Source organism: Ostrea edulis, chromosome 9, assembly GCF_947568905.1.
Source record: "Ostrea edulis chromosome 9, xbOstEdul1.1, whole genome shotgun sequence".
Lineage (NCBI taxonomy): Eukaryota > Metazoa > Mollusca > Bivalvia > Ostreida > Ostreidae > Ostrea > Ostrea edulis.
Window position 1 is genome coordinate 12283601 of NC_079172.1, and position 22512 is coordinate 12306112.

General features: G+C 34.4%; 1 protein-coding gene across 3 annotated transcripts; it reads right to left on the reverse strand.

Annotated features, from left to right (window-relative positions):
* Window positions 1-8806: 8806 nt before the first annotated feature.
* Window positions 8807-21385, reverse strand: LOC125659696 (O-phosphoseryl-tRNA(Sec) selenium transferase-like). Of its 3 annotated transcripts, none has more exons than XM_048891444.2 (11): window positions 21286-21385; window positions 17684-17800; window positions 16129-16283; window positions 13428-13546; window positions 12730-12885; window positions 12327-12480; window positions 11988-12090; window positions 11586-11712; window positions 10574-10759; window positions 10194-10281; window positions 8807-9135 (listed from the first exon to the last, which is right to left on the reverse strand). In XM_048891444.2, the coding sequence occupies exons 2-11, from the start codon at window positions 17795-17797 to the stop codon at window positions 8925-8927; spliced, it is 1413 nt and encodes a 470-aa protein (XP_048747401.1). In that variant the 5' UTR covers window positions 17798-17800; window positions 21286-21385; the 3' UTR covers window positions 8807-8924. The 3 variants fall into 3 exon arrangements, with proteins under 3 accessions (XP_048747401.1, XP_056004517.1, XP_056004518.1); XM_056148542.1 differs by having other exon boundaries at window positions 21294-21378; XM_056148543.1 differs by lacking the exon at window positions 21286-21385 and adding an exon at window positions 20610-20628.
* Window positions 21386-22512: the final 1127 nt, after the last annotated feature.

A 22512-nucleotide genomic window follows, 5' to 3' on the forward strand; every position in this document is an offset into this window, starting at 1 on the left:
CAATTCGGTTAGATGCCGTTGTTTTTCTTTCTACTACATTTAGTTTAACAAGCAGCTCATTTCTCTTTTGTCTCACTCCTACATCTTTAATTGATGTTTAAATCTCCCATTTATGCAGAGCAGTTCATGTCTAAAGATTATGGTCCTGTGTGGAAACATCGTGACAATTGTCCATTCATGTTATTGATGAAGAACATCACACAGTTTTAAAACACCTGTACATTTACCTTCAGGTTCATACTTCATTAAACACTCTCCCTAAAATACCCATGTTCTTCAGACTTATCAATTTTCATTTTTAATTACTTGACCAGAGCGATAAACGCTTCACTGTACATGAAACAATTTTTATATGAGCAGTAAACATTTCCACCTTATATACACTGTATCAATGTCTACATGGAGACAATCATCACAGTTTGAAACAAGAGGCCCGTGGGACTTGACGGTCACCTGATGGTGCACATTATTGGTCTTCAGAAGTCATTGTGTTACCTGAGTGCTTTTTATACTTTGTACTACATGCAGGTAGGAGTAATTATTAAAATTTTCTAAAACGTACTTTATTTTCCACGCATGGCCTACTATGCCTCACTCTGTGGCCTGAACCTTAGGGTCATCAATTTCACATTGCTCATTATACTTACATCTATACAAAGGCAAAGTATACAAAGAGATAGCCTGCTTGAATTCCAGGAGCAAATATTTTCTAATATATATTGCATTTTCAGCATATGGTCAACAAAGTGCCACCATGGGACCCGAACCCAGGGGTCATAAATTTCACATTGCTAATATCATCGTAAAAACAGTAGATTTTTAATGTCCATCTGTAAAGAAGATTTTCTATTGCACTGGATTTAATTGTGCTCCCTTTATTAGCTGACCTGTTTGTATATTCTTACGAAGCATAATTTATTCAGGAGAAGAAAAGATATCTTGCTGTGGCCTTCAACTCAACATTTAGAAATATCTATTAACAATGTCATTTTCATTCGTAAATCGATTCGATATATCTCAGTGAACTCGAAATAAAAGACACCACAGAGTCGTCCATATCTACTTTATACATAGATATTCTATTGAACATAGATAACAACTCAACTTCATGACCAACGGGATAACCATAGTCAAATTCCAATATTTATGTAGAAATATTTTATTATCATCTACATATGGTGTTTATGTCTCTGAACTGATTCAATACACAAGAGCTTGTTCTGCGTATGATCAGGTTTTAAATCGCGGCATGGTGCTCACAATTAAACTGACGTTACAGGGGTTTCAACAGCCTCATTTTAAGTCAGTATTTCGCAAATTCTATAGTTGTCATAACGATCTAATTTACCAATACAACCTGTCATAGAGTCAAATGCTGTCTGACATGTCTCATACCAATTTTCAGGCCGTTCTTTAAAACTTGATTTTGACTGCAGATTACTCCGTTTACCTGATCAAGATATAGGGCTCACGCCGGGTGTGGCCAGTCAACAGGGGATGCTTACTCCTCCTGGGCACCTGGTCCTACCTCTGGTATATCCAAGGGGCCGTGTTTGCTATTTTGTATTCCTTGTGGGAGTTATGAGATTGATCACTGTTCTTTATCTTCTCCTTTCATAGATACACAGTATAGTGACTTAAAGGATAACAGTCCTATGGCGAAAAATGTACATGTATATTTGAATTTAATAACAGAGGGCACGTTCTACAGACACAGTTATCGATGTGTTCATGGGTAATAAATACTTTAATGTAATTCAACAGCAGTCAGTGTCGACATAATCATAATTTTAAACACAATTTTAATGTTCAAATAAGGAAATTCAGCTAATCCATACACAATTCTGTCAACAAATGCGACTTCTTTTGTCCTGTATCATCACTTCCATTTTTGAAACTCTCAACCCTTTTACAATTTTTACACATGCTAGTGTTTTTCATACACAATAATCGCTCCCTTATTCAGACACTGTCACTAAAATTGTCTAAAATTCCCAAAATGGTGTAAAAACAAATTCCAAGGAGATTAAGGGATTAAATTTTTATTCATAAATTTTTTTGTAACAAAAGTGCGACTTACTATTGCGTCAACAGCGTCTTAGTAAAGTTGAAAACAGAATACGGGACAATACGATGTGTTCGTCATTAAATCAAGTGTTTATAGAACCTTGTATAATGTCAATTTCATGACGTGCATACTATGTCGCGAAGTATATATTATTTTAAAATGTTGCAAAAAAGCTATAGTTATATAATTACAAAAACCAAAAGTGATCATGATTTTTATTCATGCATGAACATTCAAAACAGCCGAATATGTCGATGACAACTCAATTTGATTTCCCAAAATTAATAGGGTGTAGGGTAGGTTTTAGAGTAGGTGTAAAAACACTGCATAAAATGTCCATACGGTTTTATCATTACACATAACTTTCATACATAAGAAAGCTAGGCAAACATCTCTATATTGATGTGCATATCGTGTTCTGTTAATTATGTCGACTACCATTGGCATGTAATTCGACAATATGGCGCCGTTTGATTAATGAATTAGGGATGATATCATACTTTTTAAAATGAGTTAAACGGTTAAACCCTCGATATTTAGTTTCTGTATCCATAGGAATTTTCATTCTCTTGCATTTTCATCTACAAACAATATAATCAGATTATATTTCATTTGTTCCACCCATTTATTAAAGCAGCGTTACGTTGGTTAGGGTTAACCGAAACGATTACATTCAAACTTCAAGCACTTGCTCAAGCGAAAACCATAACTACTATGTATTCATTTATTTTTTATATCTCTGAATTAAAATTCTCAGACAGAAGAATATTTTGTGGAAAAGGAATCGGACACATTTAGACAGACGCTTTTAACAGAAAGCCCGATTCAGACCAGTAACTCACTTTCATTATATTTCGCATATTCTGGTAGGCCCATAGTAAACTTAATTAAGCAGTTCTTTGTACATGTAGTTGGGGGGTGGGGGGGGGGGTGGAGGGGGGGTGGGGGTGAAACCGAGAATAATATTTAGTGCGTAATACTGAGTATAAACGGCAAAATCTATTTTTCAAGAAACATCATGTGCTCGATCGAGAATTGTTACATGATCGGTCCAGTTTAAATAAAACCATCTCTTACTATTCATTGACATCGTGAAATACTAGTAGTAGGGGTGTGACTTTAGCCCAACTGGTGAACGGTCAAAAATATTACGAGCTCAGTCGAGGTACAATGCATCATCATCAAAAACATGGGAAGGAAAACATCAGAACAGAGAAGTCAAAATTACAGCAAATACAGATAGCCATATATTTCAGTTTCTTGAGTGGTTTACTACAAACAATATATTTATTTATTTTACTTATACTATGAACAGTAGATCAGTAAAAGGCCAGGCCTAAGCCTGATGTCCCCAGTTTGCATGTATAAAGATGAATGTGCAATATTTGTTGAATATGTCAAGGTAAAAATAACGAAAAGTAACCAATCTCATAATTTCTATAAAGAATGCAAAATTAAGATAGGACAAACACGAACCCCCGGGTACACCAGAGGTGGGATCAGGTGTCCAGGAGGAGCAAGCATTCTTTGCCGACCGGTCACACCCGCCGTAAGCTCCCATATCTCGATCAGGCAAACGAAGCAATCCATAGTCAAAACAGTATGCAAAGAACGGTCCGGTTACGACACGTTTGGTCGCCTAGACACGTTCAGTCGCCCAGCGACGATGCATGCGGCACGTTCGGTCGCCGACGATCTTTCGTGCCGCACGTTTCGTCGCCTTCAACCAAACATGCTACATGTTTCGTCGCCGAGCGATTGAATGTGTCGAGAGGGTGGACACGAATGGTCGTCAATTTTAGGTCATACACCAGCACGAATGGTCGCCACCCAAGTCCCTTATCCCAACCCCCATCTCGGCTTTTGTTTTGCAAAAAAGGTGTGAATGTTCATGTGTGTGTGCGCGAGTTCGTGCGGGTGCACGCGTTCGTTCGTATGTGTCTGTGTGTATTTGAGTGAAGGTGTGTGCGTGTGTGTGTTCATTCATGTGTTTATTTTCTATAACACACGTGCACGCATTAGTGACACAAGTCAAGCACCATACAAAGCAAACACCCCAAAACATGGATATTTCTGGATGGAATTTGATGTGAATTCATTTTGCAAACACACGAGTGACAACATTCTAAAAACGCAATGCTCTTACATACCACCATCCTTATGACACGTCATTTTTACATTTATTCCCCTTTAAAGATATCTCATTAATTTTAAAAGTTGAAAGATATATTTTAAAAATTATAAGATATCCTCTAATGTTTATGAGATATCTTGTATCCTTTATAAGACATTTTAAAAAAGATGAGATATCTTATATTTTTTCTTTAAAAGATATCTCATTAAATATATATGATATATTGTATATAACATATCTTACAAACTTTAGAGGATATCTTATCAATGATATCTTATTAATCTCATAAATGAATTTTTGCAAGATATCTTATAAACTTTAGATAAAGTATCGTATGAATTTACTTTTATAAGATATTTTATAAAGCTTATTAGATATCTTGTATGTATTATTTAAGATATCTCATCAACTGCATCAGTTATCTTAAAAAAATAATTTATTGGATACCTTATACGTTTTATAAGATATCCTATAAAAATAAATGTATACGATATCTTCTATCTTTTAAAAGATATTTTGTTCAATATACAAGATATCTTATAAAGTTCATTAGATATCTTATATAGTTTAAAAGATACTTGAGCTTTCAACTCAGGTGAGCTAAAACAATATGCCCCCCCCCCCCTCCCCTGATCTTCGATCTCTGGGGCATAAAAATAGAAATTTAGGGCAACTACTGTACTAGCAATAAGCATGAAAGTAAGATGTACAAAAACCTACAAAATCGGAAGTTTTACAAAGTACACATCAAATTGAATAGTTGGAGTATGCAATGTGCAACTTCATAGGTCTGAAGAACTTTTCATACATGAAATTGGCTCTTTCAAAATGAGCCATTATTTCTTAAAGTATTCAGCACAAAGTTCTCTTTTTCTCTGTTATTGAATTTAGTGAGAGAGAGAGAGAGAGAGAGAGAGAGAGAGAGTACATGGGATGATTGGAGGGCAGCGCGGGATAGCTCAGATATGTTGGAGAGTAGGCGCACTACAGTTCATGCCGTGTTTCGTGCACTCTCTGCGCTTGTAGGCCTACCTTTTTAAAGCTACCTTTATGAAATGCAAGATTAGGCCTAGCGGCACATCCCCCATAACTATAACCCACCAATTCGAAAGACTCGCTGTTTGGTTTTATCAAACCGGAAAAAATTGAAGAATTTGGAGAAGGAGGAGAGGATTACATGTAGAAGGGAGTAAGAGAAGGAAGGGGAATAGGTGCTGGAGGAGGAGAAAAGCAAAGTTGGGGTTTGGGATAGGGGGCTTGGGTGGCCACCATTCGTGCTTGTATATGACCTAAAATTAACGACCATTCGTGTCCACCCTTATGGCAAGTTCGGTCGCCTGACGATGCCTATGGATACCGAGATGACCAAACGTGCCGTAACACGCCAGACAGGCTGCACTTGTAAACCAGATTGTTACAACGACCACAGAATCCGCGAAGCGTCGACCCCAAACGAGACTGTCGAAAATATATATATATATTATGTGTGCGTATGTGAGTGTGTGGAAAACTTGCACGGTACCAATTTTGATGCACCAGAATCGCATTTCGACAAATAATGTCTCTTCAGTGATGCTCAAGCCGAAATATATATATACATGTATGTATGTATATATATATATATATATATATATATATATATATATATATACACACACACATATTTTCTCCTATGTTTTTTTTTCCAATAAGGGGTCCCGTGAGGATGCAGGTTAAAATAGGTCCTCTGTACCCCTTGCTTGTCGTAAGAGGCGACTGAATGGGGCGGTCCTTCGGATGGGACCTCAAAAACCGAGGTCCCATGTCACAGCAAGTGTGGCACAATAAAGATCCCTCCCTGCCCAATAGCCGTAAGCGCCGAGCATAGGCCAAAATTTTGCAGCCCTTCACCGGCAATGGTGACGTCTCCATATGAGTGAAATATTTTCGAGAGTTAAACAATATACAATCAATCATATATAAATAAGGGGGATTTTATTATACAGTTAATATATTTATAGTAATAATTCTGGAGAATTTCAGCGTGCAATACCATTGCCGAACGCTAACTTATTCATGAAATAATTGAATCCGCACCGAAACATTAAATGTTAATGTTATTGTTATTGTACGCTTAGCTGCAAACAAAGATGGCGGACCAGCTATCGTTTGTTAAGTTCTGGAAGCCCTCTTCGATATCTTATCTATTAAGTATTAATTCAGTTTTGCTATATAGGTCCAGCAAATATTCACAATTTGATTAATTTCACAAGCATTGTTCGATGCAATTGGATGAACAGTTGCAAACGTGTGTAACTGGGATGTTCGGTACATTCAAATCAGTGTCAATAATGCTGTAGTTTCTAAACATGACGAGAAAATAAATACATTATCAATATAAAACAACTGAAATACAGTTCAGGTATATAAGAAAGGGTTTATTAAGGTCTTCCGTAATAACGGAAGACCTTCTACTGATTGTGCTGGTTAAGATTATTATTATTATTCTTTTTTTCTTCTCTTTTTCCTACATGCTAACTTTGAAGCTTCATATCTCGCTCATTTCTGCATGGATTTTGCTCAAATTTTCAGGGTTTATAAACTTTACAGAACAATTTTAAAATCATGTTTTACATTTCAGAAATTCCCTTCTGTTCACGAGTTATTCCCCTTTGAATGAAATTTTAGGGGCTTTGGTTTCCAGACAAAGGCTCCGAGACTGTATACGCTTGAACAATAAATGCATTGAAAATGAAAAGTAGGAGCATTGTAGTTGTGCACATCGCTTTTTGTTTTTTGATTACAGCGTTCGAAATGGTGGTTGACAGGGTTCAAAAATTGGGACTTCCAAAGGAGCAAAAAATTACACATATTTTCCTTTGTATCTTTTAAACGAAAAATATTTTGTTAAGACATGTAGAACAAAAGTTGTGCAAAATGTTAAGAGCTTTCTTTTGTTATCCCTAAAAAGGGGCTGGCCCCTTAAATTAGGGATCTGGGGATCTTCAAAGTTTTCGCTTTATAACTCAAAAAACGGTAAATATTTCGATATGGCTTTCGCTGGAAAAGTTGTTCTTTAACATCTTATTGATCTCATAAAAATAATATTTTGCTCGATTATTGTGTTATATGAGTAAAAAGCTTGACCCGCAAACAGGTAACCGTATCATTAGGTAGGTGAAGGGGGGATATGCTTATAACTTAAATAAACTTGCTTTAATTGATAAATCTGACTTAATGAAATGCTAATATTCTTTTAAAATAAGGTTTTATCATGATCTATGGTTCCTTTAAAAATCATCTATCGACAACTTTCTATTTTTTATCATTAGTAGCTTTAATATAAACAATCGTTCCAAAGAAAAAAGGAGGAAAAGGTTATCTCTTTTACGTTTGTTATTAAAACAACGATATATTTAATTGAAGAAACAAACCTTCAAGCATAGAATAACTCAGTCATTAACTACATGCATCTTACATACACCACGGGGTTTGTTTTTGTTTACAATTACGTAACCGCCTCGAGGAACCATCGCGTGTGAACCAGGGCATATACACAAAGTAAACATTGTCGTCCTAAATATAACACAGAATGTTATGTTTTTGATCATATTGGATTTTTCGAATAATTTAGTTTTTCCGGGGATGTATATACTTGTTTATACGTCCCTGGTCTTACGTTTGATTTGTTTTAAATTCAAAACTCTAGAGCATTGAGTCAGGCATCAATTTTAAAATCTGCAATTTAATATACAGTTCGTTTCTCAATCATGTCTAATTGAATGTGTGTTTAATATCGGAGATTCATCGCTGCTGGACTAGCGATCTGTGATTTCACACTACTTTAACTGAACACACAAGCTTTACTCAAATTCTTCGTTTTGAAAAAGAAAATGGATACATTTTACAAACATAACGAATTATTTCTGAACATGTTTTGAGATCAATAGTTTATAATCATGATTAAACCAAATCTAAACATGCATATAGAATATTCAGAAACCCATAACCGACCAGTCTCATTTCAAATGATTTGTTGTTTTATTGTTTAAAAACAATGACTTTGATTAAACATTGACTCATAACTCCTGGTCCAAATCATGTAACTTCGGCACGTGCCCCTGGAGTGAAATTCATAGGTGTCTTCTGTGCGCACTGTGTACATAATATACATACATATATTTACGCAGATAGATATTAAAATTTAATAAAATATTCAAGATTTGAGAGCAATTTATTTGATTTGTATGTATAAATAATTCAAACTCGATGAATTATTCTCTTCAGTCTGAATATTATGCTATCATAATTTTGTTGTATGACAAAATATTGGTAACAGCTATAAACCTTTATTGTATGTCCTGAGCCATAAATTTCATAAATTTAAATAGTAATTTTTTTCTTCATTATTGGGACTGAAAAGTTATGTCACACAGCTCCGAAGGAAGACCTCTCGTTGCTTTGCCACGAGCTTTGCTCTAGTTAAATTCCTATTTGTGACTATTGGCACTTGTTGGGTCACAAGTTCGCAAATTTTTAAACCCAACTCGACCACTATTTATCAAATTCAATAACCCTACAATGAAAGTTCAATAACTCTTTATCACTGCTTGGACAGATCAAGGTTTAATTTCTACAATATTTATTTTCCCTTTGACACAACAAAACGAATTATTTCTATTCTGACATGCACCTAATTCGTTAAAAGATGTCTTTAGTTTAAATATCTCAAATCTGCAGAGGTCATGATTTCACTTGACTAGCCTCTTTCGATTTGACACACTTGGTAAGTACTTTATCTAGCCGAGTTATAAACAAGTCTATATCACGTGATGTCATCCCAATGGCTGCCGCTGCTGTGAGGTACGGGCTTCCGTAGGCATCACAGTGTGCACCAAAACTTGTGAAGGTTTGACCACAAATGTCACTCTTCTTTCCATCAGAGGGAATCACTCTAAATGACAGGGAGTGTGAGATATAATACATGTACAAGATATCTAATCAATAAAATAGTATCAAAGAGCTTACTGCAGGGAATGCCAGACATACATGAATTGTACACTGGGTAGAAATTTCATTCATATGTAAAGCTTACTTTATACAACCACTAAGGAGGAATATTGATTAATTACATGCATAAGTCTCCTTTCAAATGCATTTGTAAGCCTTCCATCATAATGGTCAGCTAGTATTGTTCTGCCAAGTTGCTGGGATTGTATGATATATTTAAACCTGTAGAAAAGCTTTGTAGTATCATTGACAAACTGTGTATTGTTAACAGTTGCATTTCTCATTAAAAGAGACCCTTGTATGGTCAATTTCCACTGGCAGGTACATGTGCTTTACTTACATCTCAAAGCCATCTATCAGAATAGGAAAAAAAATCTCTTTTTCGTTTCCTTTTACCAATTACGAATCCACTGCTGTAATTCTACATATTTCACATATTCTGTGCATTAACAATTTGTATTTTGGAGTTCAAGGAACGTTATGTCAACACAAACTTCACAGTATGGGTGGATAAAAGCACAAGTGTTCTTAAATATCCATGCTTTTGGCAAACAATCACCTCTGATTAATTAGTTGTGTATATTACATTACAAGCTTATCACACAGAACTCTTACCACCCTAACGAATGATGTAACTTACACAATGCCTATTCATATTCCAACCAACAATGAATCCACTAATATTTCAAACGCTGAGCATCAACACTTCCAAAAGTTTGTACATTTTAGATATTTCATCACAAAGGACAAACAAACGTATTTTGACTGCTGTTGATCTTTCTAGGGTCAGACCCACCACAAATCTATTACATCTTAAGAGTGTGTGTGGGTCAAACCCACCACAAATCTATTACATCTTAAGAGTGTGCGTCAAGTCTTCCAAATTCTTAAACAGCTAGCACTGTCATACAACTACTCAAATTCCGTAAAAAAAAACCCAAAAAAAACAACAACCCTCAAAACTGAACTACATGTATCTGATAACATAAAAAAATGGTTTACCTTGTTCCAGACACAAGTCTAGTAAACAGTTTGGAGCCTAAGTCTGTGACACTCTCCTCATTGCACTGGAATGTTGATAAACTCATGGCTGTAAGGGAAGGCCTCATTTTGATCAAACACAGGTGGTCAAAAATTCAATGTATAATGCTATAGTGTCTTGATGATGTTAAGATAAATGTCATTAAATTAAAACCCAATACCCCTATCTTTTTTAACAAAGGTGATACACATGCAAAATTCAAATTGCTTATATATTGCATACAATCAATTTACTTTGAAAGTCTGAGATGATTAAAAAAGAAATTGTGTATGGCCAAAGCAATATTTCTTATATTTCAACATGCTACTTGTAAATACTGCTAATTTTATTTTATTCTTACCCATTGAAATGCCATTGTGAGGTGTTGCCAGTAATTGTTCCCCATGTTTTTGAGCACACTCACTCAGTCTAGTTTGTAAGGTCTTGTAGTTTGATTTCCTCTCTTTCAGGAGGTCCTTGTATCCTTGGGCCCCCATACTAAGGAGGGTAATCAGTAGGTCTGTGGAGGGAGAGGATGAGGCCCGACCTATAAACTCAAGGTGATAAAGGTTACAACATTGTGATTAGGAATTCAGACAAAGGACATATAATACCCATTGCCAAGCACAATTGAAATGGGGCTAAGATCAAAGTGGTGGATAGTGGAAGATGTGCTATGGTTCAAAGTGAATCCAGGTGAAAGATTGACCAAGAGATCATATTCCTATTTCAAGTCTCCAGTTTGCTAGCCCTTTGGCCTCTTGGCCCAAATGTCAATAGAGGGCTTCATAAGTCCATAGAAAGTCTGTGTATGAAGTATGGTTACTCTAGATGAAAAGAGAATTAATTTATGACTCTGAAACCATTTTTCTATATCTGAACCCAGTTCTCTTGACCTTTGACAATTGAAAGGAATCATCTTCATTCCATTGGTACTTATATAATGTGTAAATTTTGACAATTCCACATGAAATAGAAATTACTTAAAGCCTCAAAATTAATGGAGACCATCCTCATCTCATGGTGAGTATGAATGTGAAATATGGTGATTCTAGGTGAAAATATAATACCTGGTATCACTTAAGGTCCACAAACTAATTTATCAACAGACAGACAGACAGACATGATTCCATTACACCCCAACTTTGTTGTTGGATATAATCATGATTTATGTAACACACTGTCATTCTGTACATGTAGTACATGGTGTCCAAATTGAAATGTAACAAGAAATTAAGGTTTCAGGTTGCAAATGAAATCATTTATTGTCCAAAAAAATAATAATGATGAGATATAATCTATGATTTAATATTCCATTACAAGGTATAATTTTGGTTGACAGGTATTGTAAATACAAGTTGAATCAAACATACCTGGGTAACATTTGCTGATGTGCTGAATGAGTTGATCATCAAATCCTGCAATGATGGACCCTCCTACAGGGACCATAAAATTTTTGTCTGTGCTCTGAATGAAAACATCTACTCTAGATCTGGATGCCTAAATAAGACAAGCAAATGTGACAAGGTGTTCTGAATTATTTCCTACGATTTTTTCTGATATACACACTGTAAATTATGAAAACATAATGTGATCACCTTATCATGAAAATACCGGTAAGACTTTCTTGATTATATTTTATGGATATATACATGATTGAAGCTCATGATCAAACAGAGACTTGCCTGTTGTATGATTGAAGCTCATGATAAAAAACAGAGACTTGCCTGTTGTATTAGATGGGTACTTGCCTGTTGTATTAGATGGGTACTTGCCTGTTGTATTAGATGGGTACATTTGGAACACTGCACACCGTATGCATTGTTTATTACGTGGGGAATGTCTTGTGATTTACAAATCTCTCCTACTTCCTCTAACCTGTTTTAAGGGGATACAGTCAGAAATATCATCAGCACAACAATAAAAAGTTCAATAACATTTATTGAAAAAGGTTGTTTTTCTTGAGTATCCATGTTATAGACCGTGACAAAAATGAGAGCTATTAGAATTAGAAAATGAAATATCGCTTGCTTAAATCTCTTTCAATGTTATATGGTGCTACGGTAATTTCTTGTTAGTAGCATGAAAGATAATACATTGTATTAGTTACTTACTTGTCTGGAACTCGGGGTGCGAAACAACTGGTGGTAGTCAGGACACACAGGATGTTGCTTGCCCCAAGATCCTGGATTTTAGTTCGGATTTCCTCTAAGTTTGTACTCAGTTCATGCCCCTCTTTCACATTCTCAATTATCACCAGCTCAAAACCTACACAACAGTTTTATTGAAAAGGAGAATCTATGGACAATCACGCTAACAGAATATAATTTACGTAGAAATTGAATTCAGTTGTGAAAAAGGAAAATACTGTAGGTTAGCTATATCTCACTTAAATACAATATGTATAAGTATGGTTAGAATTTATGGCATGTACACACACACACACACACACACACACACAGTTTATCTTGGTATTAAGGAGCTAAATGATATCTCTATAAATATGGTGATAATAACCTGAAGTTACAATGGACTTGATGCAGGATTTTTGATCAATTCGAGGCCACAGGACATATTTGGCTTTTGGTCTCTTTTGTTTTAGTGAAAGAAGACATAATGCTATACTCATTCCTGTCGCCATGGGAACAACAAAACAGCTGCTAGCTTGAATACCTATAAAAATATGAAATAACAATTATTATAATGCCCCTGTGATCTACCTATTTAATTAACATTAATCACATCACCAGATGAAATAAATATATTCCCTATCCATGCAACTGCTCCTGTTTTTATAAGCACCACAGAAAGAATTTACAATGTGAAAAAACAAAACAAAAACGCATATATTTTTACTTAGCAATTTATTCCACTTTCTTTATATATGAGTTTTCAAAGAAAACCTCAAGTTTATTTATTTTAATACATAAATTTTCTAATATTATAACTACTTATACAATTCAAGTTTTTTTTTTCAACATTGTAGATCTCATCCCCCTCCCTAAATTTCCCCATTTCTTTATAGTTTGGGATATGATGATAAAGACTTACATGTAATCTATTTGAAATCTTACAGAGCTAGAATTATTAGGAAATAGCAATAACCCTTAATTTGATAATTAATACCCAGTTCCTGATTATTAATTTTTTCTGTGTCTTCAGAGATGTAACTTTACTGTCATTTCATGTAAATTTCAAATCAATATATGATTTACCAGACAGTTTTAAGGCATGAAGGGCCAAGCTGTTTGTCAGTGTCATCAACAGACTGGAGCCAGCAGCTTTAGGTTGAACAGCAGTTATCTCCCCTGATCTGCCTATTCCGTGGCCAAGCCTGCAAGTTGACAAATACCTCTTCATACCACTGTTTTCAACATTAATAAAGAACTCAAAGTGTTTAATGTAGACAGTCAATGCCAGTAAATCATAACAGTGACCAATTATTTCATGCCTATATTCAGGAAACAGTCAAAACTATTGTCCCGAGGTAGTGGCGAAGACTGGGAAACTGTTGTCAGAGATTGTAAGCCGAGGACAACAGTTTTCTGAGTCTTCACCACTACCGAGGGGCAATAGTTTTGACTGTTTCCCTAGTAGGCATGAAATAATTGTTTTATTACCTAATCTGCTAATCGGGCAACAGTTTCTCACGTGACCGGGAAACAGTTCGTCACATGACCCGGAAACAGTTTGTCATGTGACCGGGAAACAGTTTGTCATGTGATCAGGTAATAGTAGGTCACATGATGAACTGTTTCACCCCTGCTCATTTTGTATACCTTTCTCTGCTGATTAAAGTTGGAAAACAGAAAAAAATATGTAATATCAATTTATATAGTTGATTAGATAATAATTTTCACTATTTGTTGATATGAAATTGTATGTAAATGTATTTCAATGTATACATGTATAACAGTTTTCACCATGTAAACGTACATGTATGTTAATAGATATACTGTGTAAGAAGTACACAAAGAGCAATAACTTTAACTGCAAAATTTCACTAGTCATGGTGCATTTAATTCCAGTACATAATTATAATCAGTAATCAGCTGCAATAAAAAATAATCAAGAATCAAGAAAAAAAATTCATTACACATAATTTGATTTGACACCAAGTACTTTATTTGTAAGATCCACAAAATGCAAGTTTCACAAATACACTATCAGAAATCGTTTTTAAAAACTCCAAAATATGGCAGCCGAATTTTTTTGAGACTACCAAAATCTCATACATGTACAGAATCTTGAAGTAATATTAGCTGTAAGTCTGAAAATTTTATTTTGTTGTACAAATGTGCTATTATGATGGTTTTGTATGTGACTTTAACCATTTCCATTGATGAAATTAAAACTAAGTTTAAGATTTTATCAAAATAAAGATTTTGGTTCTATTGAATATATAGCATTGTATAGAAATCAATTCTTGTATGGGAAGTCACTAATGTAATTTTGCTTCACTCAGAGCATCTGGATAGGTTTTCAAATACAAATATAAAGTATTAATAACAAAAGCTTATAAACCTAATTTTTTTCTGTCACTGAAATGGTAAATCACAAGTTTGAAACAAATTTTCGACACCAAAATGACAGCTAGTTTTGCTTTAACATGAATAATGTAACACTATAATAAGCACTATATATAATACGGACATTAAATATATTACGGACACTATATATAATACAGACACTAAATATAACACTGACACTAAATATAACACTGACACTAAATATAACACTGACACTAAATATAACACTGATACTAAATATAACACTGACACTAAATATAACACTGACACTAAATGTAACACTGACACTAAATATAACACTGATACTAAATATAACACTGACACTAAATATAACACTGACACTAAATATAACACTGACACTAAATATAATACGGACACTTAATGTAACACTGACACTAAATATAACACTGACACTAAATGTAACACTGACACTAAATATAACACTGACACTAAATATTACACTGACACTAAATATAACACTGACACTAAATATAATACGGACACTTAATGTAACACTGACACTAAATATAACACTGACACTAAATGTAACACTGACACTAAATATAACACTGACACTAAATATTACACTGACACTAAATATAACACTGACACTAAATATAATACGGACACTTAATGTAACACTGACACTAAATATAACACTGATACTAAATATAACACTGACACTAAATATAACACTGACACTAAATATAACACTGACACTAAATATAACATTGACACTAAATGTAACACTGACACTAAATATAACACTGAATAACACTGACACTAAATATAATTCTCCCATAGAAATTTTGCTATTGTTTTCTACTATTTGACTGGTATAAAACTCATTTACCCCAAGTTCATTAAAACCCTAAAATTGAAATTAATTGCCAAATGTGTATAAATGTCACTTCATTATATTATTTATGCAGGGTCTATTGATACATACATGTAAATATACATGGTTATCCCAAGTATTCATTGTTTTGAAATTAATGAACAATTATACATATTTGATATGTTTTGGTTAAGACAATCCATCCTGATCTTCAATTTAACATTTCTGATATCTAATTCTCAATATCAAACTTTTATAAAATACGTAATGATCTTTAAAAGTACATTTACATGACTGTGTAGTATATACAATGTGTGTATATCTTAATTTTTAAATATCCTTTAGAATATACAGTTCTTAAAACTCATTTGTGATCAGAAGTAATTTGGATTACTTTGACAATCGTTAACCTAATCAATGATTTTTCAAAATCGAGTAAACACAGATTTAATCAATTACCTTCCAAGACCAAAGTAATAGCAATTTAATCAATTACTTTCAGAGTTATCAGCCCTAACTCCATGTTATATCCATGTGTCGTCTTCTTACCTAAAATGACGTCTGCTGACCAAAGAGGAGAAAATCCGGGCTTCTCTCTCACCCACCCCACAGTTGTCAGGGAAGTTGTTACTGTCCATAATCGCAAGTTCATTCAGAAACAACTCGATAGTCTGATCACACCAGCCCTCATCTGGAATTCTCCTCTACAAAGCAAAAAAAATAAAATCATTTTATATTATACATTTTCATTTTTTCCCTGAAGACAAAAATGGCTTCAAAGGCCATTACATTAAGGACATAAACAACAACAGGCTTAAACTGTCAACCCTTAGAGTTAACACTGCACTACTTGAGCTCAAGGATTAAAACACAAGCTAGAGCTAGCAGAGGTATGGATCTTAATAAATATGCTCATGTGCTGTAGGCATGAATTCTCATCTCATTCGACTAAATCCATACATTATATCATACACTGTATCTAGTCCTGTTTTGATATTAACTCTGCTGCTTTTGTTTCCCTTAAATGCATCCCTATTTTCCCTTCTTTTCATAACTCTCCTTTCCACGCTGCTCTGCAGTGTTCTTCCTTCCTCTCCTTGCTCTTCACTTCCCCCTCCTTTCTTTGCTAACATGTCCTCTCCAATCTGCCTTCTTTCTCTCAACCTTCTGCCCCCTTTTCCTGTTCCCCTTCCTCTCCTTGCCCTTCTCCCCTCCTCACCTTCCTCTGTTTCTCCATCCTCTGTTTGCCCTCCTCACCTTCCTCTGTTTCTCCATCCTCTGCTTGCCCTCCTCACCTTCCTCTGTTTCTCCATCCTCTGCTTGCCCTACCCACCTTTCTCTGTTTCTCCATCCTCTCTTTTTCCTTCTCCCCTCCTCACCTTCCTCTGTTTCTCCATGCCCTTCTCCCCTCCTCACCTTCTTCTGTTTCTCCATCCTCTCCTTGCCCTTCTCCCCTTCCCCTGTTTCTCGATCCTTTTCTTGTCCTTCTCTTCCCATTTTCCAGGTTAAGCCTCCTTTACACTTTTCTGTGTACCCTTTCCTTTACAATCTCTCCATGCACACTTTCCTATTTCCCCTTCTCCCTCAATTTTCCATGTTCCCTGCCGTTCCTAACCCTCTCTCCACTTTTTCTGATGTCCCCTTCCTTTCCTTCCCCCTCCCTTCTCTGACTATTATTTTCCCCTTCATTTCCTTTCCCTCCTTCTCTAATATCTCCTTCCTTTTAACGCCCACCCACACCTGTCTACTTTCCCCCATCATTTCCTTAGCCTTCCTCTTAATCAAAATATCAATTTTCTGTCAGTTTGTCTGCCAACTTCATTCAGACACAAATCTAGAAAGAGCAGGTTTCTTTTACAAATGATCAAGTAATGTAAATATGTGCACATACAATAAATACTGTGAAATCATTTAGATTTGTAGGGGACCATTTCTCATGGATTGTCAAGAGTTTACAGTTCAGTTGAGATGTAATTTCATGGCTTTGGTTTCTGTACATGAAACATTATTGTAGTTAGAAATCCATGGAATAGGAGTACCCACATTTAAGGCCCCATGAAATCTAAGAATTCCACAGACAGCACCTAATGTACATGCACTTTACCTGTTCCAAAAGATGCCTGATTTTGCTTTGATGAACTGTTCTTGCATTTCGTCCTTGCTGAATGTAACTTTTAGGTACTAGTTTCTCACACAAACTATAGCAATCACTGTCCATTATCTGTAAGCAAAGTGCATATATAAATAATCAGATAAGTTTTGTAAATCTAGAAACTAGAAAATTGGTATTGGCCCTTCTAAGATTACAATATGAAAGGTGAAGATAATAATTATTGAACAGTGATCAATCTCATGACTCCTATAAGAAATACAAAATAAAGAGTTTGGCAAACATGGACCCCTGGATATACCAGAGGTGGGATCAGGTGCTTAAGAGGAGTAAGAATCCCCTGTTGACTGGTCACACCTGCTGTGAGCCCTATATCTTGATCAGGTAAACGGAGATATTCGTTGTCAAAATCAGTGTGCCAAAAGCAGCCTAACAATTGGTAATATCTCATAACAAATGTATAATTGACTGATCAGATTACTGATTGTTAATCATATTATTCACATTGTTAGAATTTGATAATAATAGGAAATGACTTAGAAAACATAAAAAGATTTTTAATAGATAATATTCATATACACTTTCATGAATTGAATTTCTCCAATTTTAGAAATTGTCTACAATTGAAAGGAAAGTTTTATAAGCTTCAGTACTAATTTTAAAACAGTAAAAATTGAAATTCCCACCATCTATAGAGACTGCCATGATGCGGAACTCTTTTGTATTCAAGACCACAAAAATCAACAATTTTGACGTCAAACTGTCTATTCCGGTTTTGATGAGATTCTAAGATCATCAAAGATGTGCATATGGTAGATTTTGTATTGTAAATATATGGATGCCTTCCTGTCAAGCAGTTAATTACACTAATGCGAAGGGGAGATGTGAAAAAAAGTTTTTTCCCCTGAAATTCTTGACCCAACAAAGTTATTTGAAAAGAAAATACTATGTAAACTGTGGATCCATCATTTGCGTAATGACAAGTTGAGGTTTGAGACATTTACATGTATGAAGAAACATGTACTGTCTGCCTGGTCTGTGACTCGACTGAACGTCTTCTTTTCTTAAATTCTTCTTGCAAAAGAACGGGCTCAAATCTATACAGCTCCAAATTTAACTGTTTGTGACTTGTCATGTTTACAGTGCTGCTGATGAAATAAACCGGAACCGACGGTGTGATGTAATACATTAAACTTCAATGGCCACTCTCTTAGTGGCGGGTAATTTGAAATATAAGACAGATTAATATTGATTTAATTGTTAAGCAAGGATTTTTGTTGTTAAGACTGATTTACGATATTCATAAAGGCAACAATGTGGTTATGGTTGCCTTTCCCTTTAAGTTCATTGATAATTGAAACAGGCTATTTTTAGTGAACTTGTTTATGTTAGTGTGTCCCTTATTTCACACCACATGCACCACAGATTTTTGCTGGTGCACCATGTTGAAAACAAAAGTTTGTTTAATTTAAAATCTTGTTTAATCCAGGAAATTACTCAAAGTCTTCGGAAAAGTGCTTGTCAAAAATTTCACCTAAAGATGTAAATAACATCTCAAAGTAATAAGTACATTGCTATATGTCTATTTATTGGAGTCTGTATCTTCTTTTACATTGTGGAATATCCCAAAATGCAATATATATCAGTGGGAAACAAAAAACCCCAAAAATTTCAGACTAATTCAACAACCCCGTCAGATAAAAAAATAACAATAATGCATCATTTAAAAAAAATAAATACCCAGTATACATGCATTTAAAATATCTTCTGTGCATTATTTTTCAAATAACATGTTCACATTACATATGCTCCCCAGAGTGGTAATAGTTACTAGTGACTGTATCTTTGTGTATAAATTACTTAATGTTGGTTTGATGATATGAAATAATAAATCAATAAATAAGGCCTGGGTGGATTATATCATCGTAAGGAAAGAATAACACATTCAGAATCTAATATTTAAACATTTTTCAAATATGTCAAAGTCAAAATTTTACAGGAAATATTTCAACACAAAGTAATAAATAACCGCCCACCTTTTCCAGTTTTCTAAGCGACCCACTAGAATAAATACAGTAATGACTTTCGAATTGATCACTTGAATTTTTATGTTGTTTTTGCTTAATGATAGCTTTTAAACATCCATCAAAACTATTGTACAGTGAAAATTGTGATACAATTGTTCAAGCAATGACATTGTACCAGAGATACTAATCTTAATGAAACGAGTGAAGGAAATAGTACATGTACATAATACACCTGTCACAATCTTATGTAGGGTGTAAAAGTCAGCAATATATTACCCCATTCACCTTGGACACAAGGGCTTGCTAGCTCCCAAAAAAAAAATGTAAACAATACTCAAATTATAATATTGTTACATTTTATTTTAATGGGAGCAAGTCCCTGCCTGGTTATTTTGAGTTTACTATCTATAATAACTTATAAGCACAATACCATATAGCTGATTTTTCTGCGGGATTATAATTTTGGCTTATTTTAGTGGTTAGATAGCTTTCCGCCAAAATTTCAATCGCTAAATATACATTCAATTGCGGCTTCAGCATTTGAAAGAGATAAAACTCTTCCCTGTCCGTCAAAATTTATTCTGCTAAAATTATTAGCATACCTTTCAGCCAGCAAATCATCAAATCTTACACCCGCCGAATAAACCCGCTATACGGTATAAGATAAAAGGTCCTAGCTTAAAAACTGTGATAGGCGGTAGATATACACAGCAAGAGATATGTGTGTAAACTATTTCCCCAAAATTTACTATGTTTAACATACTGAAATTATTTTCAAATATCAAAGGAAATTTGAAATTTTTGGGGAATTAAAATTCTTGCAATACACACATGTTCAATTTCTTTTCAAAGGTCTTAGCTTGAAAACTGTGAGAGCTAGGAAATGGACAAACTTATTCTCTTTATAGAAGTGGACAGGCACAGCCTACATCCGGGTGTTCGGGTAGTCTAGTGGTTAACACACTCGCTTCTCACCACTGCGACTCGAGTTCAATCCTTGTGATTGACAGTGATTGTATGTGAGAGGCTATGGTGGTCATCCACTCGAACACGTGGGTTTCCTCCCACTCAAAGGCCCCCTAGCACAAACATCCGTGCAAGTCGGTAAATAGCTAGTAATTGGCTAATGTTAATTGTTGATTGTGTATATATTCGTCTTTAGAAATAAAAATTAAAAAAAAAAAAAAATCCATGTACTTTAAATGACTGTCCACTTCTCTAAACATGCTAAAGACTATTAAAGAAAATAGCACAAAACCATGATCCCACTTTGTAACATTTCTTCAAAACTGAATAATTAAGTTCAACAACTTGCAATTTTCTCAAAATTGAAGAAATTTAAAATCAAAATCTTTGTCATATGCACCTCTTCAATCTATCCATAACTTATGGCATAAGTATACAGGTATAGGCAGCTGATAAGCACTCTATAAAATACGAAGGTCCTTGCTTTAAAACTATGTCGTTACAGATAAATAGAGTGGCGGATAGTCAGAACAAACATAGAGACATAAGATACACAAGCCTCTCTGATATGTCAGTAATCATGATTTTATAATAAAAACTCACGTTTTCACTGTTTTTTTGTTTTGTTTTGTTTTTCACCGTTCACGAGGTAAAATGAAAGTAGGCATGTAGTATTTATTAACTTCATTCACTAAAGAGTTAGAAGATAATATTGCTAACTTGTACGTTAAATCAGTTTGTAGGGTTATTTCTTCTTCTTCTTCTTCTTCTTCAGTCTTTTATTGATAAACTAAAAAAAAAAAAAAAATGTCATTATTTTGAAATATGACCAACTGCTATTGCAAAGATATTGTTGTTGAAAATCTTCCTGAATATGAGAGGGTACATTATTAGTAGGCATATCCTTCATCCATGTCGATGTAGGTCATGCCTTTCCACTTGTTAAAATTTGAACCAGGAATGACCTCGTAAACAGTTGGTAAATATAGCTATTTATTTGAGAACTCTGTTTTGATAAAGTAATGTAAACTTTTACTCCTTTTTGAAAAAGTTTAATACAATAATGAGGGATGGGGTAATAAAGATCAACTTTGGATGTTGGTAATTTATGGACAATTTACTTTATAGTTTATTATTATTATTATTACTGTAATTTATATAGCGCTTTATTTGTAAAACAAACTAAAACATAGAACATTAAATACATAAATCAAAGTACTGATAGTACTGACAGATGGTGGTGTGGGTTGAGAAAATCTTAGTAAGGTGTCCTTAAAATAGCGAGATTGCAACTCCCTGAATGAGTAATCATTAATGGTGATTCATTTTGTAATCACTTAATAACTTTTAAAATGATGACTTAAAAACGATGCTGATTGGTTGAAAAATTCGTTTGATTTCTCTGTCAAATTTCGTTCGGAGTTCATCTGCACTAAGCACGCGGGACTACTTTTCTCTGGAATGCGTCTTCCCCGTTCTAATTTTAGCGCTATTTATAGAACGGGATTTTCCACACAAGCATTATACATATAACGAAATTTATATTTAGTTACATCATATAATCTATTCTCAAATTATATTCAAAATTGGTGTGGGGAATTAAATTGTAAATGCAGCTCATGCAAATTCCAGCCTCCCCTGCCTAAATCTTAAAGTTTTGATCTAACTTCTAACTATGCTTCTAAGCTTATATGTACAAATTTAACTGTTTTATTTTTACTCCGCTCTGTCTCTTAGGTATGCATATTTATTTATTCTATGTATATATCCATATTTTTATGTTTGTGTTGCAAACTGTTTTCAGTGATGCATGCTCATCTTAATATAGCT

Excerpts from the sequence above, each read along its gene's own strand:
- LOC125659696 (XM_048891444.2), bottom strand. The coding sequence starts at position 17,797 with ATGGACAGTGATTGCTATAGTTTGTGTGAGAAACTAGTACCTAAAAGT. Across the intron at positions 13,547-16,128 it reads GTCAGCAGACGTCATTTTAG|GCTTGGCCACGGAATAGGCA; the intron begins GTAAGAAGACGA and ends GTCAACTTGCAG. Across the intron at positions 12,886-13,427 it reads TCATGCCTTAAAACTGTCTG|GTATTCAAGCTAGCAGCTGT; the intron begins GTAAATCATATA and ends ATATTTTTATAG.